At 42.4% G+C, this 21979-nt stretch overlaps 2 protein-coding genes across 2 annotated transcripts; both read right to left on the minus strand.

Annotated features, from left to right (window-relative positions):
- Window positions 1-7892: 7892 nt before the first annotated feature.
- LOC129505540 (cationic amino acid transporter 3-like) lies at window positions 7893-9656 on the minus strand. The gene has a single exon (XM_055318578.1). It carries the CDS (start codon window positions 9654-9656, stop codon window positions 7893-7895), a length of 1764 nt encoding a protein of 587 aa, XP_055174553.1.
- A 9621-nt stretch (window positions 9657-19277) lies between these two features.
- Window positions 19278-21056, minus strand: LOC129505541 (cationic amino acid transporter 3-like). The gene has a single exon (XM_055318579.1). The coding sequence runs from the start codon at window positions 21054-21056 to the stop codon at window positions 19278-19280; it is 1779 nt and encodes a 592-aa protein (XP_055174554.1).
- Window positions 21057-21979: the final 923 nt, after the last annotated feature.

The raw sequence follows: 21979 nt of genomic DNA on the forward strand, positions 1-21979 counted from the left end.
ATGTGTAGAACATTGTCCCCAACTCCACCGAGGCCAAGGCCCTTGTGAGAAGGTGAACCATTTGTCTTGAACTATGGACCAAAACATGTTATACCAACAGGAGGCAGGGCTCAGGAAAGGGTTATGGGTGTAATAGCTCCAGTTACCAGTCTTAGATTCCGGTTACACTCTCCCAAGCCTTTTCTAATGTGACCCTTGCTCTGCAAGAGACAAAAACTAATGCTACCAACTTGTGCCAGAAGAAGGAGGCAGGAAAGTAGTCAAAAGAAGGCCCTGGTAATGACAGAGCTGGCTGAGGCAGCTGGGATACTGGCAGACTGCCTGCTCCTCACAGCCTGGGTTGTCTTCAGCCTTAGAGCAGGGATCCAGGAATGATGCAGATGGCGGGTGGAGGGGCTCTAAAGTCACTCAGGGGATATCTCCCCTACAAAAGCCCCAAACCCTGAGCAGCTCCCCCAGGAAATATAGAGCCCAGAGCTGACTGAGACTGAAGTGGGAGGTGAGAGGGAGTCTCTGTGACAGCAGTTAGTCTCTCTGTGAATTTCTGTCTCCATCTCTTCCCCAGCTCCTCATATCCTGGGGCTTTACTTCAGAGGCTTCTGCCTTGATCTGTCTCCAAGTCTCTAGCAAGATTAAAGCTTTTAACTCCTGCTTTGTTTCTTGAATCCTAAGCTGTACAAGAGGGGGCAGTGTCTGTTCTGGGGCAAGGGAGGGCCCTGATTTATCCTCTTCCCAAGACAGTGGGGAGGTTAGGAACTTGGACCAAAGATAGAACCAAACCTAAGGTTGGGTTGACAAACATGCCCCCTGATGGGAAGGCTGTTTTCCTCATTCTGTTACTGATTTTATTATTATTGCTCTTCATATTAGAAATTGAATTAAGTCATAATCATAGTAGGGTAAATATATGACAGTGACCATAAAAGCCTTTCCTATCCTCCCTATCTAAAGAAAATTCCCTGTCATTCTTTATCACAAGACTCTGTTTATTTCCTTCTGGTGCTCCTCATACTCTGTAATTATTTGAACTCTTTTTTTTCCTTATTGTCTATTTCCCAGTATGAAAAGTTCTATATTTGAATAATAGAATGATGAATAAAATATATGGGAATAAATCCACCGGATGAATAAAAATTTCCTTGTAATTTGATCTATACCTGAAAGTATCATGTCCAGACCTATATTAACAATATCCTTAATCAATATTCATGAGCCTCTATTTCTACATCTCTACCCATAGCCTCTTTTCCTACAACTATATACCACACATGAAAGTTATTTAACAATTCTTTAGCTCTGTGTTAAGCCCTTTGGAGAGAATATAAAAATATACAGGGCACAGTCTCCCCACTCCAAAAGCTTACAGTTGAGTAAAGGACATGGGGAAGACAGACACAGAGTGACTACAACTGAAGACAGTGTGTGGAGACAGCCATGGTAGATTGACACAAAGGGCTAAAGGAGATCAAAGGGAATAAATTGCTTCTGATGTGGAATTATCCAGAAAGGTGTACACAAGAAGTAACATTTAAATTGGACTATGATGATTGTGTAGGGTTTCAGTAGTCAGAGACTGAAAGGATGGAACTCCAAAGGAAAAGATGTAGCTAACTGGGAAGGACTTCTTGACTTTGGGCATTATTTGATGTTGAACTGTTCATCAGGAGAGAGTAAAAGGTTTCTCCCAAACCTCTCCCTCTTCCATCTCCATAGTCAACTTTCCTCTATCCGATCTGTAGAGACAATGTACCAATGTATATCTATATTTCCTCTTTCTCTGGATAAGAAATGCTGTGAAATGTCAGAGGTAAAGTAAAGTTTGTTATAGAAATCCCTCATAAAACAGCCTCCCCAGCACTGGCATTGGAAGGTGGAGGAGGGGTGGTTCCTCTGCTGTATCTGCCTTCAAACCATGTATATAGGTCATCCTGTCTCCTGCTTCCAGGAGCTTGGCTTCAGGTTTTCTAAAGAAGTAACAGAGACATTCAACTCCTTTTACCATCCTTGCTTCTGCCAAAGCTCATTGCTTTCTATGCATTTAGTTTCACAAGTGACCAATTTCTCACAATCTCAACTCTAGGTTCCTTAATTAATATAATTTTTAATTCTCCTCTTTTTGGGATGGATGAAATAGTCTCACTTGGAAGCAAAGATGTAAATAAAATAACTTCTCTTAGTACCTTATATGAGGGGGTTCTAGGAGAGGAGAAGAGGTTACATGCGTGGTGAACATTCAAGGACGACTGTGTATTAGGCTAGAAAGAAAAGTCAAGAGGGGATTGACTTGTGGCTGCTGTTTCTCTTTCTCTGCAAACCTCTCCAGATAGTAGCTGACTTATAGGGACTCCAAAGCAGCCCAGAATCTTAGCCATAAACTTCCCGGAAAGAAAACTCATTGAGGTTCCCTTGAAAGTAGATGAAATGTTCCTATCAGGATTTGGTACAAACACACAAACCAGGGCCAGGGAAGGTGTGGGAAACAGGCCTGCTGTATCATAAATAGATCCAAGAAAAGAGGCTTTTAATATGTAATCCTGAGAAATGCACCCCATGGCCTGAAAAAGAGAGGTTTGTACCTAGAAAAGAAAAGTAAATCCTGAACGCAGGATGCAACCAACTGGAACACCAGACTGGACTGTTCATCGTTCTTGAAACTTCCTTATGCACTCTCTGTGGGAGGGATGTTTGTTAGAAGTTATTTCCAGCCTGCCTCTTTGTATTACCCGACTTATCTAATGTAGAGATCTCTCTTTCAACGCAGTGTTCATCAATGCACCTAATAAAAGCAGCAGCCTCTATGAGCTTGGAACTTTTGCGGGCTTTGCGTTGGTCCCCTGATCCCCACAGTAGTTTGTGTCTGTCTCTTCTCTCGTTCCTTGCGCACATTGCGCTTTCAGTTCCTGAACCTTCCAAGCCAGACTTGGAAGCAACAGGAGGGAAGGCAGCTAGTTCCTTATAGCTGGTTGATCTCCTTCAGGAATTGTGCACATGTGCACACACACATGCACACCACACACAGGCACACATACTATAGCTAAACATACTAGGCCTACCGAGAAAAATGTACCCCGTTCTTTGGTGCTTATTCCCGCTCAAATTCAATAACATATGTCCATATACCTGGCACACACACACAGGACTTTCAATTATCAATATACTAGATAGCCTCTTGCCCTTTCCAAGCTCCTGACTGCAGGGTGGTGCACAGTGAAGGTGAAGAGAGAGTATCTGGGTATGAGCTGCATGTGTCACGAAGTGTGTCTCTGACTACATGCCACAAATTGAAATTGATTTTTCATTATTCATTATTTGGAATTATCCCCTGTATTTTAATTGCCTGTATGCCATCAGGTCTCAGTATCACCTACCCCTTACTGAGCTACTACTCCATGCACAGTATAGCTCAAGGGTTAGCAACAGGAGCTTTGCTCAAGCTTGGTACAAATCCTAGCTTCATTACTCATTTTGCACAAATTACTTCACTGTACTTTGCACCTCCTTAGCTTTAGTTTCATGTTTTGTAAAGTGAACATAGTAATACTCAACTCCTACAGATTTTGTATCAAATAGGTGATTATGCAAAGTGCTTGGGTAGACTACTCAGTAATAGTAGCTATCATCATCACTCTGTGGGTTCTGGAGATATAAAGAAGTAATATATAACAGAGATGTTCTGATTCCCTTAGGAGGTTTTAAAATCTCATCAATGAGGTAATCCAAATACATGGAGAGAGGAAGAATGTGGAAACCTAAAACTCTTATTTGAGCCCTAACATGCAACTTATTCTCCTAAATCTAAGACCTGATCACAATTTTTGACAGATTTCAATGCACTAATGTTCTTTCTCTTTTGTCATTCATTATCCCCATTCCTTACCACTTTATATATACCACACATCCATCCCACTCTTTCACTTGACAAGTTGACTGGAGATTTCTTGGGATTAAAAAAAAAAGTATTTTGAGAATTCATTTTGTACACTTTGCTGTTTCTGGGCAGGAGCTCATCTGAAACATTCCAAACCCAAGTGAGACAGCCATGCACATGGCCAGATAGCCTGCACCCTCACCTTGCTAATCTCAGAATATTCTTCCTTATATTCAATCTCAATCTGTTTTCCTTCAATATTGGCCTGTCTTTAATCACACATTCTGATTAGGGATAAAGTAAACAAGCCCTTAAAAGCCTAGGAAAATTCTCAAATGCCCATTTGGTAACATTGTTCCATTGCCTCTCATTACATCTCTGGAATTATAGGTCTCATGTACCTTATTATTAATCCACTAAGAATAATAAAAAAATCCCTTAAAAAGCATTAATTTTGTCCCTACCAGGATATAATTCCTCATGCAGTCATCTGATGTATCCTTAAAGCTTTTGAAAGATGAAAGTATATTAATTTCCAGGACAGGTAGTTAAGAACTCCTATTTCATCCATGCAACCTCCTTTGTCTCCTCAGCACAAACCTGAGGTGGGCATGACTAAAATGACCTCCCCAGTCCCTTTCAGGCCATCATATGAAGAAGGGGTAAGAGAATGGGCAGCAGTCCCGACTCATGCAATGTTTGCCCCAGGAGAGCCCCTGAAGACCAAGTAGCCCTGCGAAGGCACAATAGGTATTGTTCCAAAGTGGGCAGAATGCCGAACCCTGCCATAGTGACTGGTGTGGGAAGCCTGGAGACAGGAGGGCAGCCAGGGCCCACACTTCTTTCTCTTCCCCAAATTCAATTTCCCCAGCCTAGGACCCTCCTCTGTGCTCCAAATTCTGAAGTTGTCAGACCTTCTATAGTGCTCATCTGAGCCCAGATATCATCAATCATCTTGGGCCAGTGCTTCTGAAACGTAAATGAGCATACAAATCACTTGGGAGCCTTTTGAAAATGCAGCTTCTGATTCAGTAGGTCTGGGTTGGGGCCTAAGATGCTTCATTTCTATCAAGCTCCCAGGTGACACCCATGCTGTTGGTTCATGGACCACATTAGAAGAGCAGGATCTACATGACTGTAGCAGTTGCTACAACTGTCTCCCAGAAAGAGTCTATCCATCCACATACTTCTGTCTATTCTCTAGGTGGCTGTGAGAATCATATCTCATCCCTTCCTGATTCAGAAATTTTGCTCCATGGCACAATAGACAATACAAATTATATTCTTCTGGCTTATAAATTCTTTTCAAATGTGAAAACATATCCCTCACAAGACTCTCATTCCTTCATTACTCTTAAAGGTCCAGGTAGCCTAGAATTACTGTCCTATTTCCTTTTCAACTCATCTATCCCTCTTTTATTTACCAAATTGCCCCATTAGCATCCTCCTCCAGGAAGTATCTCTTGACCAAAACCTCTCTTTCAGTTTCTACTCATACCTTCCCCTCCAAAGTAATGATGCCTCAATCCCTATCCTGTTATTAATTCCTCCTGTGTCAGTCCATTTTATTCCGCATTGGGGGTGTACATTCTCTCTCACTGAGATATCTTAGATGCTCTCACAAAGTTTTAGCACCAGTCCCTCAAAGAAGAATCTTAAAGAAGCAAGTAAATATATAAATAATCCTACCTCTAGCAGGTCTGGAGTCACCTACTCCCTGTTGGGAACATGAGAAATTCCACAAGTAAGAAAGTACCTCCCTCTCAGGGCAGACCTCAAATATCAATACAAATAGAAGAACACTGGCCCTTCTATGTGAATCATAAAACTCTGCATTAAGAAAGATGCCTCTTGTGCCCACACTGGAGCCAGTCTCATCTTGAGGGATTTCCTGGAGTCAGGTAGAGCTGGTTACAGCTTCTATCAATTTCATTGCTTCCAGTGCCTCCTCATATTCCATGGGAACAGATGGGGCAGGAGCAGGTGGAGTCATGTCAGGTATCCTGCCCCATGGTTATATTTTTCCTGTTGCTCTTTGAATGAACAACACTGTTCTTAATGTTGGATCTAGAGGAAGGCAAGAACCTATTCCTTGCTTTGAGAAAGATTCCACTCTGATGGAACAGACAGGATAGTGACAAGAACTCAAGGCCAGCCACACAAAGGCAAAACTAGAAATGCCTGGGTACAGTTCTAGATGCTTAGTACAAGTCTAGGGGCACTTCCAGATATAGTTCTGGATGGAGAGAAATGCTGTTTGTCAAGGAAGTCTCCCAGAAGATAGCTTTTTTTTGTATGGTTTTTAATTTTTATTTATTTATTTATTTATTTATTATTTTTTATTTATTTATGATTGTCACAGAGAGAGAGAGAGAGAGAGAGAGGCAGAGACACAGGCAGAGGAAGAAGCAGGCTCCATGCACCGGGAGCCCGATGTGGGATTCGATCCCGGGTCTCCAGGATCGCGCCCTGGGCCAAAGGCAGGCGCCAAACCGCTGCGCCACCCAGGGATCCCCCCCCAGAAGATAGCTTTAAAGGAATAGCACAGTGCTAGCCTAAAAGGAAGAAGACTTCTCTGTACCAAAGTGTGTAAGGCTCAATTAAATTTAAGATGAACTTATTAAATGCTCATTATGTGCCTGTCCCCCAGCTGGATGCTCTCAGCAGTAAACAAGATACCTTCCTTACCTGTCATTTACAATCATAAAGAAAATAAAGATACATAGATAACTGTGGTATTTCATTTTTAAAATTTCAGCTTTATTGTGGTATAACTGACATAAAATTGTAAGATATTTTATGAGTACATTGTGGTGATTTGTTATACATATACATTGTAAAACGATTCACTGATTTCCCCACTGTGAAAGGATTAACAATCATATTTTAATCTAAATGTTTAATTAAATGATGGTAAATGTTCAAAGTATACCATTGTTTCCCTCCCTTCATCTTTACATGTGGAAGGTCTTCAGCTATAGCTTTGGTTTTCAAAATGTGGTCCCTGGACCAGGAACATCAGCACTACCTGGGAACTTGTTAGGACAAGTTCTAGATCTCTCCCAGACCTACTGAATTCCCAAGCCTGGGGATTAGTTACAGCAGTCTTTTGTTTTCACAAGCCCTCCAGGTAAGGTGACACTTGCTGAAGTTTAGGCATCACTGAACAGAGTACTATTCCTGGCTTCTCTCTACCCCTTCTATTACTGTGACTTTGATTAGTGAATTGAAGAGAGCACTGAACGTGCCCAGCTCAGCCATGTTCACTTTTTTGTTGGGTTTCTCTTTTTATCCAGAATCAACTTACCAACAGGACACATGATATATCCAATAACATGTTAACATCCAAGACCAAAAAATGACAACTAATCCAATAGAAAATGGACAGAGGGCCTGAATAAACATTTTCCAAAGAAGACATACCAGATGGATAACAGGCACATGGAAAATGCTCAGCATCACTAATCATCGGGGAATGTATATTAGAACTATACTGAGGTATCACTTTACACAGAATAGGTAAAATTAAAAAGGCAAGAAATAGCAAGTGTTGGCAAGGATGTGGAGAAAAAGGAGCCCTTACGAACTGTCAGCATGAATGTAAATTGTTGCTGCCATTATGGAGATCATTCTGGAAGTTCTTCAGAAAATTAAAAATAAAACTACCATATTATGCAGTATTTCCACTACTGAATATTAACCCAAAGAAAACAAAAATATTTTGTCTAGTTTCTTTTAATAATAACCTTATAAAATCCAGTATGCAGTACAGGCACAATTGAAAAGTATATCAAAAAAAAAGGAGAAAGAACATAAACACATCCTTCATTTCACAATAAATACAGAGCTGCATTAGTGTTCTTCTATCAACTACCCATGGGAGGCCTGGCTTTTCATGTGCTCAAAAGTACTCTCCATTACTGTGCAGGGGGATCAGAAGCATTCAGGTGTGATAATATCAAACCACATATGTACTGGCACTGCTGAGTTCAAGGTCTACAGTTTGGGCCCTAAGCGAAGTGGGTTAAGGGACCAGGCTATGCTGGATCCCATAGCTGAAGTAGATAGCAAATCCAATCAGCATCCAAACACCAAGTAGGGCCCAGGTGACAGCTGTCACCTGCATCATAAGACAAACATTCACAAAGATGCTCAGGAGTGGAAGGAGAGGCAGACCAGGTACCTTAAAGTGAAGGGGAGAGGAGCTCTGTGGTTGCCTCCAGATGACCCCAGTGATCCCAGTGATGAGCACCAGGAGCAGCACAACCACTGTGATCCACACTGGGTCTCCAGAAAGCAGACCTGGCCACCAGGCCAGCACCAGGCAAAGCAGAGTCAGAAGTAGAGCAAGCAGTGAGGAGCAAACAGAGACAACCTGGCCAGACAGTGGAGTAGGGGTGGGGCTGCCTGGAAAAAACAGTCCCTGTAGAGTCAGCTTCTCTGCTGCAGGTTCATTCTCATCCTGCACCTGCACTCCATTTCTCTCATACCTCATCTCAGGCTGATATCTGAGGATAAGAACACAAAGAGCCACCAGGGAGTAAGCTAGTAGGGCCCCAACTGACATGAGGTCCAGAAGATCAGTGAGTTCAAAGAAGAATGCCATGATTGCTGCAATAATGCCAAAGATCACAGTGGCCACATTGGGGGTGTATGTGCCAGTTTGGATGCTGGCAAGTACAGGAAAGAGGAGGCCATCCTGTGCCATCATGTATATCAGATTACGTATGGGAAGCATAAAGCCAAAGAGGCTGACAGAAAGACTACAGAGGAATGCAAAAGTTACAGCATAGTGAGCAGGAGCCCAGCCAATATGGAGAAATGCCTCAGGCAAGGTGCTCCCAGGTCGGAGCTGGTAGTAAGGCACCATAAGTGTAAGTGATGCAGAGACACCAAAGTACACCAAAATGCAGATGAGCAGTGAAATCACAATGCCCATGGGGATGGAACGCTCAGGATTCTGGGCTTCTTCAACTCTGGAAATAATAATGCTGAAACCTATAAATGCATAGAAACAGGTAGGTGATCCATGGAGAATCCCCTGGAAGCCAAATGGCATGAATCCTCCAGAGCCCAGAGGGCCCAAGCTAGAGGTGTCATTGAGTCCAGCCTTTTTGTAGTCCTCTTCTGTCAGCTTCCAGTTGTGCAGGTCCCCCTTCATGAAGCCAGAGATGATGACAAAACTGAGAACCAAAAGTTTCACTAATGTGACCACTTTGGAAAGTAGGAAAAACCACCTATTCCTAAGAGTCAGCAATTCCATGAGCAACAACACAAGGCCCACAACAATGAAGCCTAAAATTTCTCCAAGGATTTGGGGAACATTCGGTGAAATACTCTCCTGCCGGGTCTGAGAAATGTGGTTTCCAAGCAAATTGTCAAAAGCTAAGGTCCAGGCCTGGGCCACAGTAACTGTATGAGCAGCAAAGAACACAATAAGGTTCCAGCCAGTGATGAAAGCCCAGAGTTCACCTACAGTGATATAGGTGTAGAGATATGCAGAGCCAGCATGAGGAACCCGGACACCAAACTCTGCATAGCACAGACCAGCCAACATAGAAGATAGGCTGGCTACCAACATGCAGATCAGTATGGATGGTCCTGTTTGATCTCGAACCACTTCACCAGCCAGGACATACACACCTACCCCCACTGTGCAGCCCACACCCAGTGCCACTAAATCCAGAGTGCTCAGTCTTCTGGCAGGGGCGAACCCATTCACGTCTTCTTCCAGTATACGTCTGTGTACCAGCTTTTGGCCAATTCTGCGAAGTACCTGACACAGCATTCTAGCTGGAATTGAAGAGGATTCTAGGATCAGAGAGCTGGAGCAAGTCCAGGAGTGGAGAGTCTGGGATCAGGTTCGATGAGGCTGAGTTAAGCTGAGTTGGGTTGGGGCTGCGAAGGCCCATTGCTCAGGCTTCAAAGCTACGGCTTCAAATTTTTCCTGTTATGTGCTATCCTTCCATAGTGCCTAAGTAAACAATACATATTTATTGAGCAATGGTGTTCAACCAACCAGCTAAAGCTCAGAAGTCCCATGTCACTTACTGCAGCACAAATATCACAGAACACCAAAAGACATCATAGAAAAAGCAATCCTGCTTTCCCCCCAGAAAAAGGGCCAATGGCTCCCAACCTTCTGCTTTATAACACATCACATGATACATTCCCACTTAGGTTCATCTAACTCATGTAGCCTTATGTACTAATTAAGCTCTGAGACACAACAGGGCATAAAGGTATCATACAGTAGTTCTCACATGGGATGCATGTACAGTGCTTGAGCATGAGTTATGACATAAAATTCACAGACTGGACGGCCTCATTGCAATTATAGACCCATTCTAAAAATATCATATGAGGTTAAAATACAAATTTGTTTCCCCATTCATAAACCCTTAGCCCCTACATCAGCTAGCCAAGGTCAGATGGACTTTGGATCCCCTTTCTCCTTGTTTTGCATTATCCATTCAGCTGTCCTGGTGGCCAAGAATGTATAGACCACCCCTTCCCTTTACCCACATGGGACCACAAGGGTGCTGTGAACAGAGAGGAGGAGGGAGAAAGGGGCAGGGCCTTCATAACCACCTGCAAGGAGGAGAGGACCAGGCTGCCTGGGAAGGAAATACTGCAGAAATGGGGGCAGCAGCCACTCCAGAGTCCAGTACTGAGGAGGGAGAGGAGCCAGGAAGGTGGTTTTGTGAATTCTGACATTCAATACACCTCACCCAAAGCAATCAGGCAAAATTCACAGTTTTTATATCCACAATTATGAGAATGTGATGGGTAGGGAGAAAAATAAGTCACCTAGCTCAGTAGCCCACAACCTAGGGAGGGAGAGTCTCCTCCCTCTCCGGGCTCCAGGAGAGAAGGTGAGCTCACTTCTGTAGATAGTCTCCTTACTGGCCACACTGTGCTCTCTGTACACACCCTGTGCCATCTGTGATGTCAGCTCTCAGGGGCCTGGAGACCCTGCTCTGCTCTGTGAGCTTGTGTCAAAATACTCAATTATAACTCCATGCTAATTTTTCAAAAAGAATTATTTTTAATTCATTCAAACCATTGTCTGAATATATATATCATATATATATATATCATATATATGATATATATATATATATATATATTTAATGAACATACCTTCCATGTGGTTCTTCCTACCTTCTCCTACCCTGCTCCTATTTAAATGATCAGCTCCACAAGGAGATCAAGGCTTTGGATGGAAAATTCACAGCAATGCCCCAAAAAGGACTCTGGAGAACAGAGAAAACTAAGTGATGCAGTCCCCACTCTCTTCCCTACTCAGGGTTCGATTTTGAGAGAATTTTAGGAAATGTTTGTAGAGGTTTCTAAAGGCAAAAAAAATCAAGTCAAATTTGAAAAGTCTAATATAGAACACACTGAGGGTTGATTGAAGGAGATGGACAGGGATGGGCTAAAAGGGTAATGGGTATTAAGGACTGTACTTGATGACAAGTGGGTATTAAATGTAAATAATCAATCACTAAATTCGACTCCTGAAATCAATATTACCATATATTTTAACTGGGTAGAATTTAAATAAAAAATCGAAAAAAAACCACAAGAAAATAATTGAAAACTCTTCTCTATACATTGTTAAAAGAAATCTTTGGGTTATGGGACAGATTTTCTGTCCACAAATCCATCTAGACTCCTTTTTGCCACTCACCAGCTCCAGTATTATGATTAACTAAGAAGCACATGAGATAGACAAGGAGGATCGGTTCTTATGTCATGGACCTTTTCTACATAACAAGTTTGATGAGATATCCTCCACCCACCCCCAGGCTTCAAACCCTTCTGTGGTTCCTACTGCTCTTCCTTCATCTCCTTCCTTCCTTCATCTGACCTGGGCTTGTCCCTCTAGTGTCATTCCATGGTGCTAAACACTTGGGGGGTCCTAGGCTTACTGAGTGAGACCAGACATCAAAAAATGCAATATTTATAATAATGGAAATAATAGCCTCTTTGCCTGTGGATGCCTCCTTTTATTTCTGGAGGGGGTAGTGCTGGGTACCATGGAGGTAAGAGCAATGACCATTATGGAGGAAAGGCTGGCTATGAGACTTGGCCCTTCCACAGACCACATGGACTCCGGGAATTTCCTCACTGTCTCTAAGCCTCAGTCTCCTCATCCATAAGGGACCTCACCTGACCTTCCTCACTGGATCAGCATGAGAATTCAGGGAGAAGATGCAAACCATCACACACCACTGGTGGAGCATCACTGGGTCACCATCCTGAAGCACAATTCTAGTGGAATTAAGGATGCACCATATACCGTCCCACCCCACAACCCCTCTCCCAGGTGCACACCTCCAGGAAACTCTCTCCTTAGTCCATAAGGAGCCCATTAAGCATGTTAATCACAGGACTATTTGTGGCAGGATGTAGGACCTGTGCCAGTGTCTGTTCCTAGAGGAATATATAATAATTAAAATGTGCCATGTATGCACAATGAAATATTACACAGAAGTCAGAGATAATAAAGTAGATTTATAGACAGCAACTTGGATAGATCTCAGAAACAGCATTAGGTAGCAAAAGTAAAAGCTGGATGATGTGTATAGCACAAAGCCATTTATGTCAGCATAAAAACAACCAACAACTGCTGGATATTTGTCAAGAAGACAAATACACCTATTAAAATTGTCAAATGTCATATTATTCTTGTGCTCAAAACCTTCCACTGGTTTCTCTTTTTATTCAGAATAGAATCCAGAGTCTGCATTTATAATGACCTACAAAGTCCTACAGTATTTGTCACTGACCCAGCTACTTTCATCTTATGTTTTTCTCTCTTCCCACTCATTTTTCTCTAGTCACTGGCCTCCTAACATACCAGGTAAGACCCTACTTCAGGGCCTTTGTTGCCGTCCACTATTACTGCACCACTTCTAGCCCAGATATTCCCTGCATTTGGTGAAATAGCAAGTTTGTAACACTGCCTTCATGAATCACCCCACATACAACCGTGGCCTGTTCCTAACCACAGACAGATGACATCTCCCTACCCTTCATTTTTCCATAGTACTTGTCACTATTTAAGGTAGTATATGTTTTACTCATTTATTTTTTCATAATTTGTCTCACTCCATAAGAGTGTAAGCTACATGAAAGCAGGACATTTTTAAAGTTGTTTTGCTCCTGGCTGTATGCCCACATCTATATCTGTGCCTAACACAAGCAGGACTATATTTGGTAAATGATTGACTATATCTAAATACACATGTAAAGCATGGGTTGGAAAGCATTTGTTATATAGACTACAGCAAGTGCTTCCAGTGAGGAGGGGAAATGAGAATAGAGGTAAGAATGAACTGGGAAGGGCAGCCCTGGTGGCTCAGTGGTTTAGTGCCGCCTTCAGCCCAGGGCGTGATCCTGGAGACCTAGGATTGAGTCCCACATCAGGCCCCCTGCATGGAGCCTGCTTTTCCCTCTGCCTGTGTCTCTGCCCCCCCCCTCTGTCTCTCATGCATAAATAAATAAAATCTTAAAAAAAAGAATGAATGGGGAAAATAAAATGCATTGAAAGGGGCCTGAACATGTCATTACTCAGGGAGGGATTGACCCCACTGCAGGTTAGACAGGGAATGGCAAGAGATAATGTTGTGAGAGGACCTAGTACAGAGCCCAATAAATTACAGGCACTCAATAGATTTAAATTGAAGGAGAATCAGAATCCTGTAATCTTCAGGATATTCAGAATACAAAGAAGGAGGACCTGCTAGAAAGAGGGTGAGAACAGGGAATATGGGACACCCCTCCTACTAGCTCCCTCTGAATCCATTTCCCTTTTCCCAATTCTTTCTCCTTCAGCTCTTTCAGCTGCCCTTGGAGGCTTCTGTAGTTAGCACTAAGGATGCTTGTACCATGTTTCTCTCTTTGGGGGACTGCCCCCAGCCACCTACCCTCAACAAAGTCACAATAGTGGTTCTTCACATTTGTTGAATCAGAGACACCTTTCAGGTTGGTCACCTCAAAAAAATGTCATTCATTCTTCTGAAGTCCATTCATGGATCCTGAGCAGGATTCCCAAGGAGGACCATCTGAATGGCAGGGTCAGAGAGGGCTAATGTTTTAGATAATTTCTGTTTCCCCCGGCTGTGTTGTTCAGGGTGGTCTTTGTGCTCTTCCCACTTTTACTGACGATGAGGGAAAGTGGGCCCCTAGACACAGTATGAAGATCCCAGAGAAGCAACCCAAAGAACAAAATATCTGGGAATTAAAGAATCACATTTTATGACTCCAATAGAAGCAGGCAAAACAAACAATGAACAGGCCACTCTACAGTAGAGAAAGCAAACCCATGATTAGGAATCCTGAGAGAGTCTACCAATCCAGCTTATAACCATACATCCTCAAGAGAAATATCATCCTCAAACACCATGTTCATAAATTCCCTTTCTCTGAGCAATACTCTTGCATTATTCCAATGGTTTCTATTCAGTCCAGAAACTCTGACCCAGCTACCAGAGCTCCACCCTAATACTCCTACCCTCAGGCCCATCACCTCCTTCCTCACTTTAGCTCTTCACATGATGACATACTTTTTCTGGGATGAGCCTTTGGCTTGGGTAAGTTGTCTACAGTTTCAGGGAGGCCCTCCTTACTCCTTCTGTCCAGTCTTGATCCTATACCTCCTCTCAATTCTATTCTACAGCCTTTCCGCTACATTGAGGAACCTTTCTTAATCCATTCCTGACTGATCTTCATCTCCGACCTTCCTCCCCTTCCTTCCAGCTCTTATAGCCCGTCCTGATGGTCAGCTGAAACTAATTTTCCCGTTTAATCTGGTGGTATCCTGGGTGTGTCCCTTAAGTTCCTTTACAGTCTAAGAGCATCCATATGGAAGCATCAGGATCCATGTATGCCCTCCTCTTTCTGACTTCTATATTTACACTTTCAACCCTCACTACCTGGGACAAGGGTCTGCTTGTAATTGTACCAAGCAGCCATAAGTGGCATTTAGAACAGAGGCAATTAAAATAGAGCTGTATTGACTGACCGCTATATCCTGAGATTCCTAGAAGACTTTTTAGAATATTTATTTATTTATTTATTTCTAAAAATAGTGAAAGGGCCAAATAGAGGTGTAATAAACAGGAGACTAGAACATACATCAGCATCTATTTCAAGAGTGTTCTGAGGATATTTCCTAATGAGAGGCCTGGGTCTGTGAATCTCAGTTTAAGTAGGAAATAGTTTCTCCCAAAGGAGGTACTTGGCCCAGGAGAGGTGCTTCAAGAAATGTAGAGAGGGGCCAGGGTACATGAAGCCAGTTTGTATGGATTCCATAATGGCCCTGGTTCCCCCTTCCCTCCCTTCTCCTCCCTGTGTTTCTCTCAGTCTCTGAGCTCCTTCCTAACTCCAAACAAAAGTTCCATCCCAAGTTCCCAAAAAAGAACTCTTGTCAAATCCAACAATCCACCCATGAAATTGCAGGTAGTCTTGCTTTTCCAGATAGCTCCACTCACTCTCTTTTTGTCCTGGAGGTCATGGTGTTCACTTTTCTGTCTCTGAGATGGGTAGTGCCCTCACTCTGGACCTTTCCTTTCAAAACATTTTTCCAAGGCAGTTAAGCTTTGGTTCCTGGTTGGGTGTTAACACTGGTTCCTGTGGTTGGGTGTTAACACTCCTGCCAATCAAGAAGTTGGCCTTGCAGCTCCTCCTGGGTAACTTCAAAGATAGTTTAGATACCAGTTGCTTCACTAAAAGTCTGATAAATACTGGAGAGGAAGGCTAATGAGACTGTTTAATAATTATTTTTAAGTTCTCAACATTTCACAGAAGTGGACTTTAAATGTAACATCCCTAGAAATTTTATCAATCCCTTTGTATCCAAGCACAGCTCCATCCTGATCCCAAAGTGTATAAATACTCTCCTCCTCCTTAAAATTTCCAGACAATGAAAGTGCACCTTTGTTTCCCTCACTTCATTTTTACATCATCAAGGCCTTCAGATGGAGCTTTGAGTCTTTAAAGTGTGGCCCCTGGACCAGCAGCATCAGCATCACCTGTGACCTTGTTAGAAGTACAAGTTCTCGGCCCCACCCAGACCTACTGAATTCTGAATGTTGGTGATGGGGTCCCAGCAATCTGTTTTCACAAGACCTTCAGGTGAGGTGACCCCTGCTGAAGTTTGAGCATCACTGAGCAGAGTACTAATCCTGGCCTTTCTCCATCCCTCTTCACTGTAACTTTGATTAATGAGTTGTATAAATAGAACTGAGCATACCCAGCTTAGCCTTTTCCAGTTTTTTTGTTTTTTATCCAGAGCCAACCTGCCCAAAAGACACATGCATTCCAACTTGATCATACAGGAGAAATTCTAATAAAAGTAGGCTCCTGTATTGGGAGGCAGAGGTTGCTCAGTACTACTTGTTATGAGGAGTAAGTCAGTTGTTATGAGGAGTAAGTCGGTCTGTCTGAGTGATGTAGGATTAGCAAGCCAATTTAAGCTGTGGATCTAAAGCTGATAGCTTGATTATCTGTCTCTATGTCCTTGATTATCAGTTTATTCCAAACATAGAAGGGAAAAATAGGATCTTATTTATTGTACCTCTAAAGCTCCAACAATGAGTTCTAGTGATAAGTGGGCAGGATGCAGGTTCAGATCACGTGCAGTAAAGGGACATAGTTGAGAGAATAACAGGTCAGAAGAGCCAGAGGAAATCATAGGATTTTTTTTAAGTACACACAACTTTACAAATGCTTGGTTCTAACTTCACATGTTATAGATAAAAAAGAAGATCATGGAAGGCACTGAGTGGCTTGTCCAAGCTCATATTGCTGGTTAACGGTGGAAACAAGATCAGGATCCATAACACATGGCTCTCAGATGTGCATTTTCTGAGCAGGTGGACCAAAGCAGACAACAGTAGAGAAACTTGAAAATCCAAGAATGCTGATGTCGCCAAGTAGAAGAACCAGCCTTAGGGATTTTCAGCATGGGCTGTAGGTTCAAAGCCAGAGTGCTTTGTGCTCAGAGGAAAGCTCTGGCTGCAAGACACCTGTGCATGCTCTGTTGCCTCTTCACATAGCCAAGGTTCAAACTATACAGCCTGCTCAGTGTGCTCTGAACACTGCTTCGTTTTCCTGTGCTTTTCCTCCTGGTGTTCTCACTGCCTACAGTTGTTTCCTGCCACCCATATGTGGAAAATCCTATCTGTCCCTGGAGAGAGCCAACTCAAATGCCAATCCTCTACAAAATCTTCTCTGATTTCACCAATCAACCCTCACCACTGTGCCAGCCATAAATAATCATCCTCCACTCTGAATTCCCAAGACACTTTATTTGTATATTACTTATGAAAACACTGTCTACTTTGTGTTACAGCTATGCTTTACCCATTGTGTTAGAATATAAGCTTCTTAAAGGCAGGGGGGCTCATATTTCATCTTTTTTTTGCCTTTTTCTAATTTCTTTCATTTTTTATTGCAGTATAATTAACATACAATTATTCTTAGCTGTAAAATATAATGACTCAACGATTCCACATTTCTCGGTGCTCATCATGATAAGTGCACTCTTTATTTCCTTTCTCTATTTCACTCATCCTCACACCCACCTCATCTTTCACAGTCACTCATTTATTCCCTATATTTGGGAGTCAGAGGTGGTTTTCATTGTCTCTTTTTTTTCTTGTTTGCTCATTTTAAAAAATTTCCTAAGTCTCATATATGAGTGAAAACATAGGGTATTTGCCTTTCTTAGATTGACTTTTTAAAATTAGTATTATAACTTCTTGGTCCAATCTTTTCATTACAAATAGCAAAATGTCATTCTTATTTACGTCTCAGTAATATTCCAGTGTGTGTGTGGGAAGGGTTGTGTTTGTATGTGTATCACATATTTTTTATACATTCATCTATTTTTTTCCATTAATCTATTGATGAACACTTGGGCTGCTTCCATTTCCTGGCTGTTGTGAATAATGCTGCAATAAACATAGGAGTTGACACATCTTTTCTAACTGATGTGACTAAAGGTTTTGCACAGAAAAGGAAACCAACAAAACAAAAAGGCAATCTACTGAATGATATAAAATACTTGCAAATGATATGTCTGATAAAGGGGTTAATATCTAAAATACATAAAGAACTTATACAAGTCAATGCCAAAAACCCCAAATAATCCAGTTTAAAAATGGGCACAAGACCTGAATAAATATTGTTCCTAAGAAGACATACAGCTGGCCAACAGACACATGAAAAGATGGTCAGCATTCCTAAACATCAGGGAAATGCAAATTAAAACCATGATAAGCTATCATTTTACATCAATCAGAATGATTGAAATTAAAGACAAGAAAGAATGAGTGTTGGTGAACACCTGAAGAAAAAGGAATGCTGATGCACAGTTAGTGAAAACTTTTTTTACAATCAAGATAATATTTTTAAGATAATATTTTTAATAAGAATATCATGAAAGACTCTTCCTTGATGTCCTAATTTGAACAATATCACAATGATAAACTTTCCTTTTTTTGTATATTTTTTATTGGAGTTCGATTTGCCAACATATAGTATAACACCCAGTGCTCATCCTGTCAAGCGCCCCCCTCAGTGCCCATCACCCAGTCACCCCATCCCCCTGCCCACCTCCCCTTCCACTACCCCTTGTTCGTTTCCCAGAGTTAGGAGTCTCTCATGTTCTGTCACCCTCTCTGATATTTCCACTCATTTGCTCTTCTTTCCCCTATAATCCCTTTCACTATGTTTTATAGTCCCTGTATGAATGAAACAATATAATGTTTGTCCTTCTCCAATTGACTTACTTCACTCAGCATAATGCCCCCCAGTTCTATCCACATTGAAGCAATTGGTGGGTATTCATCATTTCAGTGTCCATCGAAAGATGAATAGATAAGGAAGATGTATATATAAGATATATATATGTGTATATATATATATATATATATATATATATACACACACACAGAATATACACAATGGAAATGTAAATTTGTGTACCAACTATGGAAAGGAGTATGCTTGTTCCTTAACAAATTCAAAATAGAATAACTATATGACCCAGTATTTCCCCTTTTGTGTATTTACCCAAGGAAAACAAAAACACTTTGTCTAGTTTCTTTTAATAATAATTGTTTTAAAGGCAGCAAGAAGCTACAGACACAATTGAAAAGCAGACTAGTTAAAAAAGAAAAGCAACCAAAAAAAAAAAAACATCTTTCACTCCACAACACAAGCAGAGCTCTATTAGTATTTTCCTACCAATTATCCATGGGAAGCCCCACATTCCATCAGCTCAAGAGTTCTCCCCATTGTTGTGCAGGGGAATCAGATTGCATTCAGGTATGATAATGTCCAACCAAATATGTACTGGTACTGCTGAGTTCAGGTCTACAATTTTGGCCCTAACTTAAGTATGGTTAGAGACCAGGCTATAGTGGATCCCGTAGGCAAAGTAGAGAGCAAACCCAATCAGCATCCAAACACCAAGTAGGGCCCAGGTGACAGCTGTCATCTGCATCATAAGACAAACATTCACAAAGATGCTCAGGAGTGGGAGGAGAGGCAGACCAGGTACCTTAAAGTGAAGGGGAGAGGAGCTCTGTGGCTGTCTCCAGATGACCCCAGTGATCCCAGTGATGAGCACCAGGAGCAGCACAACCACTGTGATCCACACTGGGTCTCCAGAAAGCAGACCTGGCCACTGGGTCAGCACCAGGACCAGGCAGAGCAGAGTCAGCAATAGAGCAAGCAGTGAGGAGCAAACAGAGACAACCTGGCCAGAGAGTGGAGTGGGGGTGGAGCTGTCTGGAAAAAATATTCGGTGTAGAGTGAGCTTCTCTGTTGCAGATCCATTCTCCTCCTGCACCTGTGCTTCATTTCCTCCACTCTCCATCTCAGGCTGATATCTGAGGATGAGAACATAAAAAGCCACCAGGGAGTAATCTAGCAGGGCCCCAAGTGACATGAGGTCCACAAGATCAGTGAGTCCAAAGAAGAATGTCATGATTGCTACAGTAATGCCAAAGATCATGGTACCCATGATGGGGGCACATGTGCCAGTTCTGATTCTGGCAAGGACAGGAAAGAGGAGGCCATCCTGTGCCATCACATATATAGCCTGACTTATGGGGAACATATAGCCCAAGAAGCTTGCAGAAAGACTACAGAGGAATCCAAAAGCTACAGCATAGTAAGCAGGGGCCCATCCTATATGAACAAATACCTCAGGCAAGGTGCTTCCAGGTCGGAGCTGGTAGTAAGGCACCATAAGAGTCAGTGCCACAGAGACACCAAAATACACCAAAAAACAGATGAGCAATGAAATCACAATACCCATGGAGATGGAACGCTTGGGATTCTGGGTTCTTTTTACTATGTCAACAATATATCCAAAACCTATAAATACATAGAAGCAGGTAGCTGATCCACGGAGAATCCCCTGGAAGCCAAAAGGCATGAATCCTCCGGAGCCCAGAGAACCCAGGCTAGATGTCTCATTGAGTCCAGCCTTTATGTAGTCCTCTTCTGTGAGCTTCCAGTTGTGCAGGTCCCCCTTCATGAAGCCAGAGATGATGACAAAACTGACAACCAAAAGGTTCACCACTGTGACCACTTTAGAAACCAAAAAAAGCTGCCTAATGTTCAGAGTCAGCAATTCTATTAGCAACAACACCAGGCCCATGGCAAAGAAGCCTAGAATTTTTGCAAAAACACGGTAAACATGCAATGAAATGCTCTCAGTCAGGGCCTGAGAGATTTGGTTCCCAAACAGATTGTCCAAAGCTAAGGTCCAGGCCTGGATCACGAGAGCTGTATAGGCAACAAAGGAGAGGATGAGGTTCCAGCCAGTGACAAAAGCCCCAAGTTCACCTACAGTGACATAAGTGTAGAGATATGAAAAGCCAGAGTGTGGAACCTGGGCACTAATCTCTGCATAGCACAGTCCAGCCAACACTGAAACTAGGCCGGCCACCAAAAAGCAGATCACAGTAGATGGTCCTGCTATATCTCTAGCTACCTCACCAGCCAGGAAATACACACTTATATCTAGTATGTAGTCCAAACCCAGGACCATTAATTCCACAGTGTTCAGGCTTCTGGATTGCTTATTTGTAGCCTCTGGCTTCTCCAGTTTACGTTTCTGTACCAGCTTTTGACCAAATCTGCGAAGTGCCTGACACAGCATTCTTGCTGGGATTGAAGAGGATTGTAGGATCAGAGTTGTAGCAAGTGCAGGGTTCGGAGAGACTCAGATCGGGTTCAGTGAGGCTGAGTTAAGCTCAGTTGGGTTGAGGATGGTGAGTTCTGTTGTTCAGGCTTCAAAGCTGCTGCTTCATATTTTTCTTGTGCTGCCTCTCCATAATGCCTAAGACATGGTAGCAAATCAATATTTACTGAGCCCATTATTCGGCTCACCAACCAAACTCAGAAGTGCCATGTCACCTGTTGCAACCCAAATAGCATATAAGCGGACACCAAAGACTTCATTGAAATATCAACACTGCTTTTCCCCCAGAAAAAAAGGTACAAATACTTTCCAACATTTACCATTTTTACACACCACACATGTATCATCCCATTGCATTCATCTAATTCCTGTAGCTTCATGTACTAATTAAACTTTAAGACTTAACATGAAATGAATGTATAGTGCAGGAGTTCACATACAGGAATATGCATGGTGCCTGAGTGTGAGTTATGACACATTAATTAATCAGCTAGATGCCTCTTTGCAATTATGAATTCATTTTAAAATATAATCTAGCTTTAACATACAAATATTGATCCTTCAATCTTAAAACTTTTAGCCTCGGGATGCCTGGGTGGCTCAGAGTTTGAGTGTCTGCCTTTGACTCAGGGCGTGATCCTGGGGTCCAGGATTGAGTCCCACTTTGGGCTTCTGCAGAGAGCCTGCTTCTCCCTCTGCCTGTGTCTCTGCCTCACTCTCTCTGTCCCTCATGAACAAATAAATAAAATCTTAAAAAAACAAACCGAAAAACCCTTAGCCTCTATATCAGCTATCCAAGGTCAAATGGCACTCCCCCCCCCTTTCTCCTCATTCTGCCTCATGCATTCAGCTCTACTGATGGCCAAGAGTGTACAGTCCAC

The sequence above is a fragment of the Nyctereutes procyonoides genome, unplaced genomic scaffold (assembly GCF_905146905.1).
Source record: "Nyctereutes procyonoides isolate TBG_1078 unplaced genomic scaffold, NYPRO_anot_genome, whole genome shotgun sequence".
Taxonomy (NCBI): Eukaryota; Metazoa; Chordata; class Mammalia; order Carnivora; family Canidae; genus Nyctereutes; species Nyctereutes procyonoides.

Excerpts from the sequence above, each read along its gene's own strand:
- LOC129505540 (XM_055318578.1), bottom strand. The coding sequence starts at position 9,656 with ATGCTGTGTCAGGTACTTCGCAGAATTGGCCAAAAGCTGGTACACAGA.
- LOC129505541 (XM_055318579.1), bottom strand. The coding sequence starts at position 21,056 with ATGCTGTGTCAGGCACTTCGCAGATTTGGTCAAAAGCTGGTACAGAAA.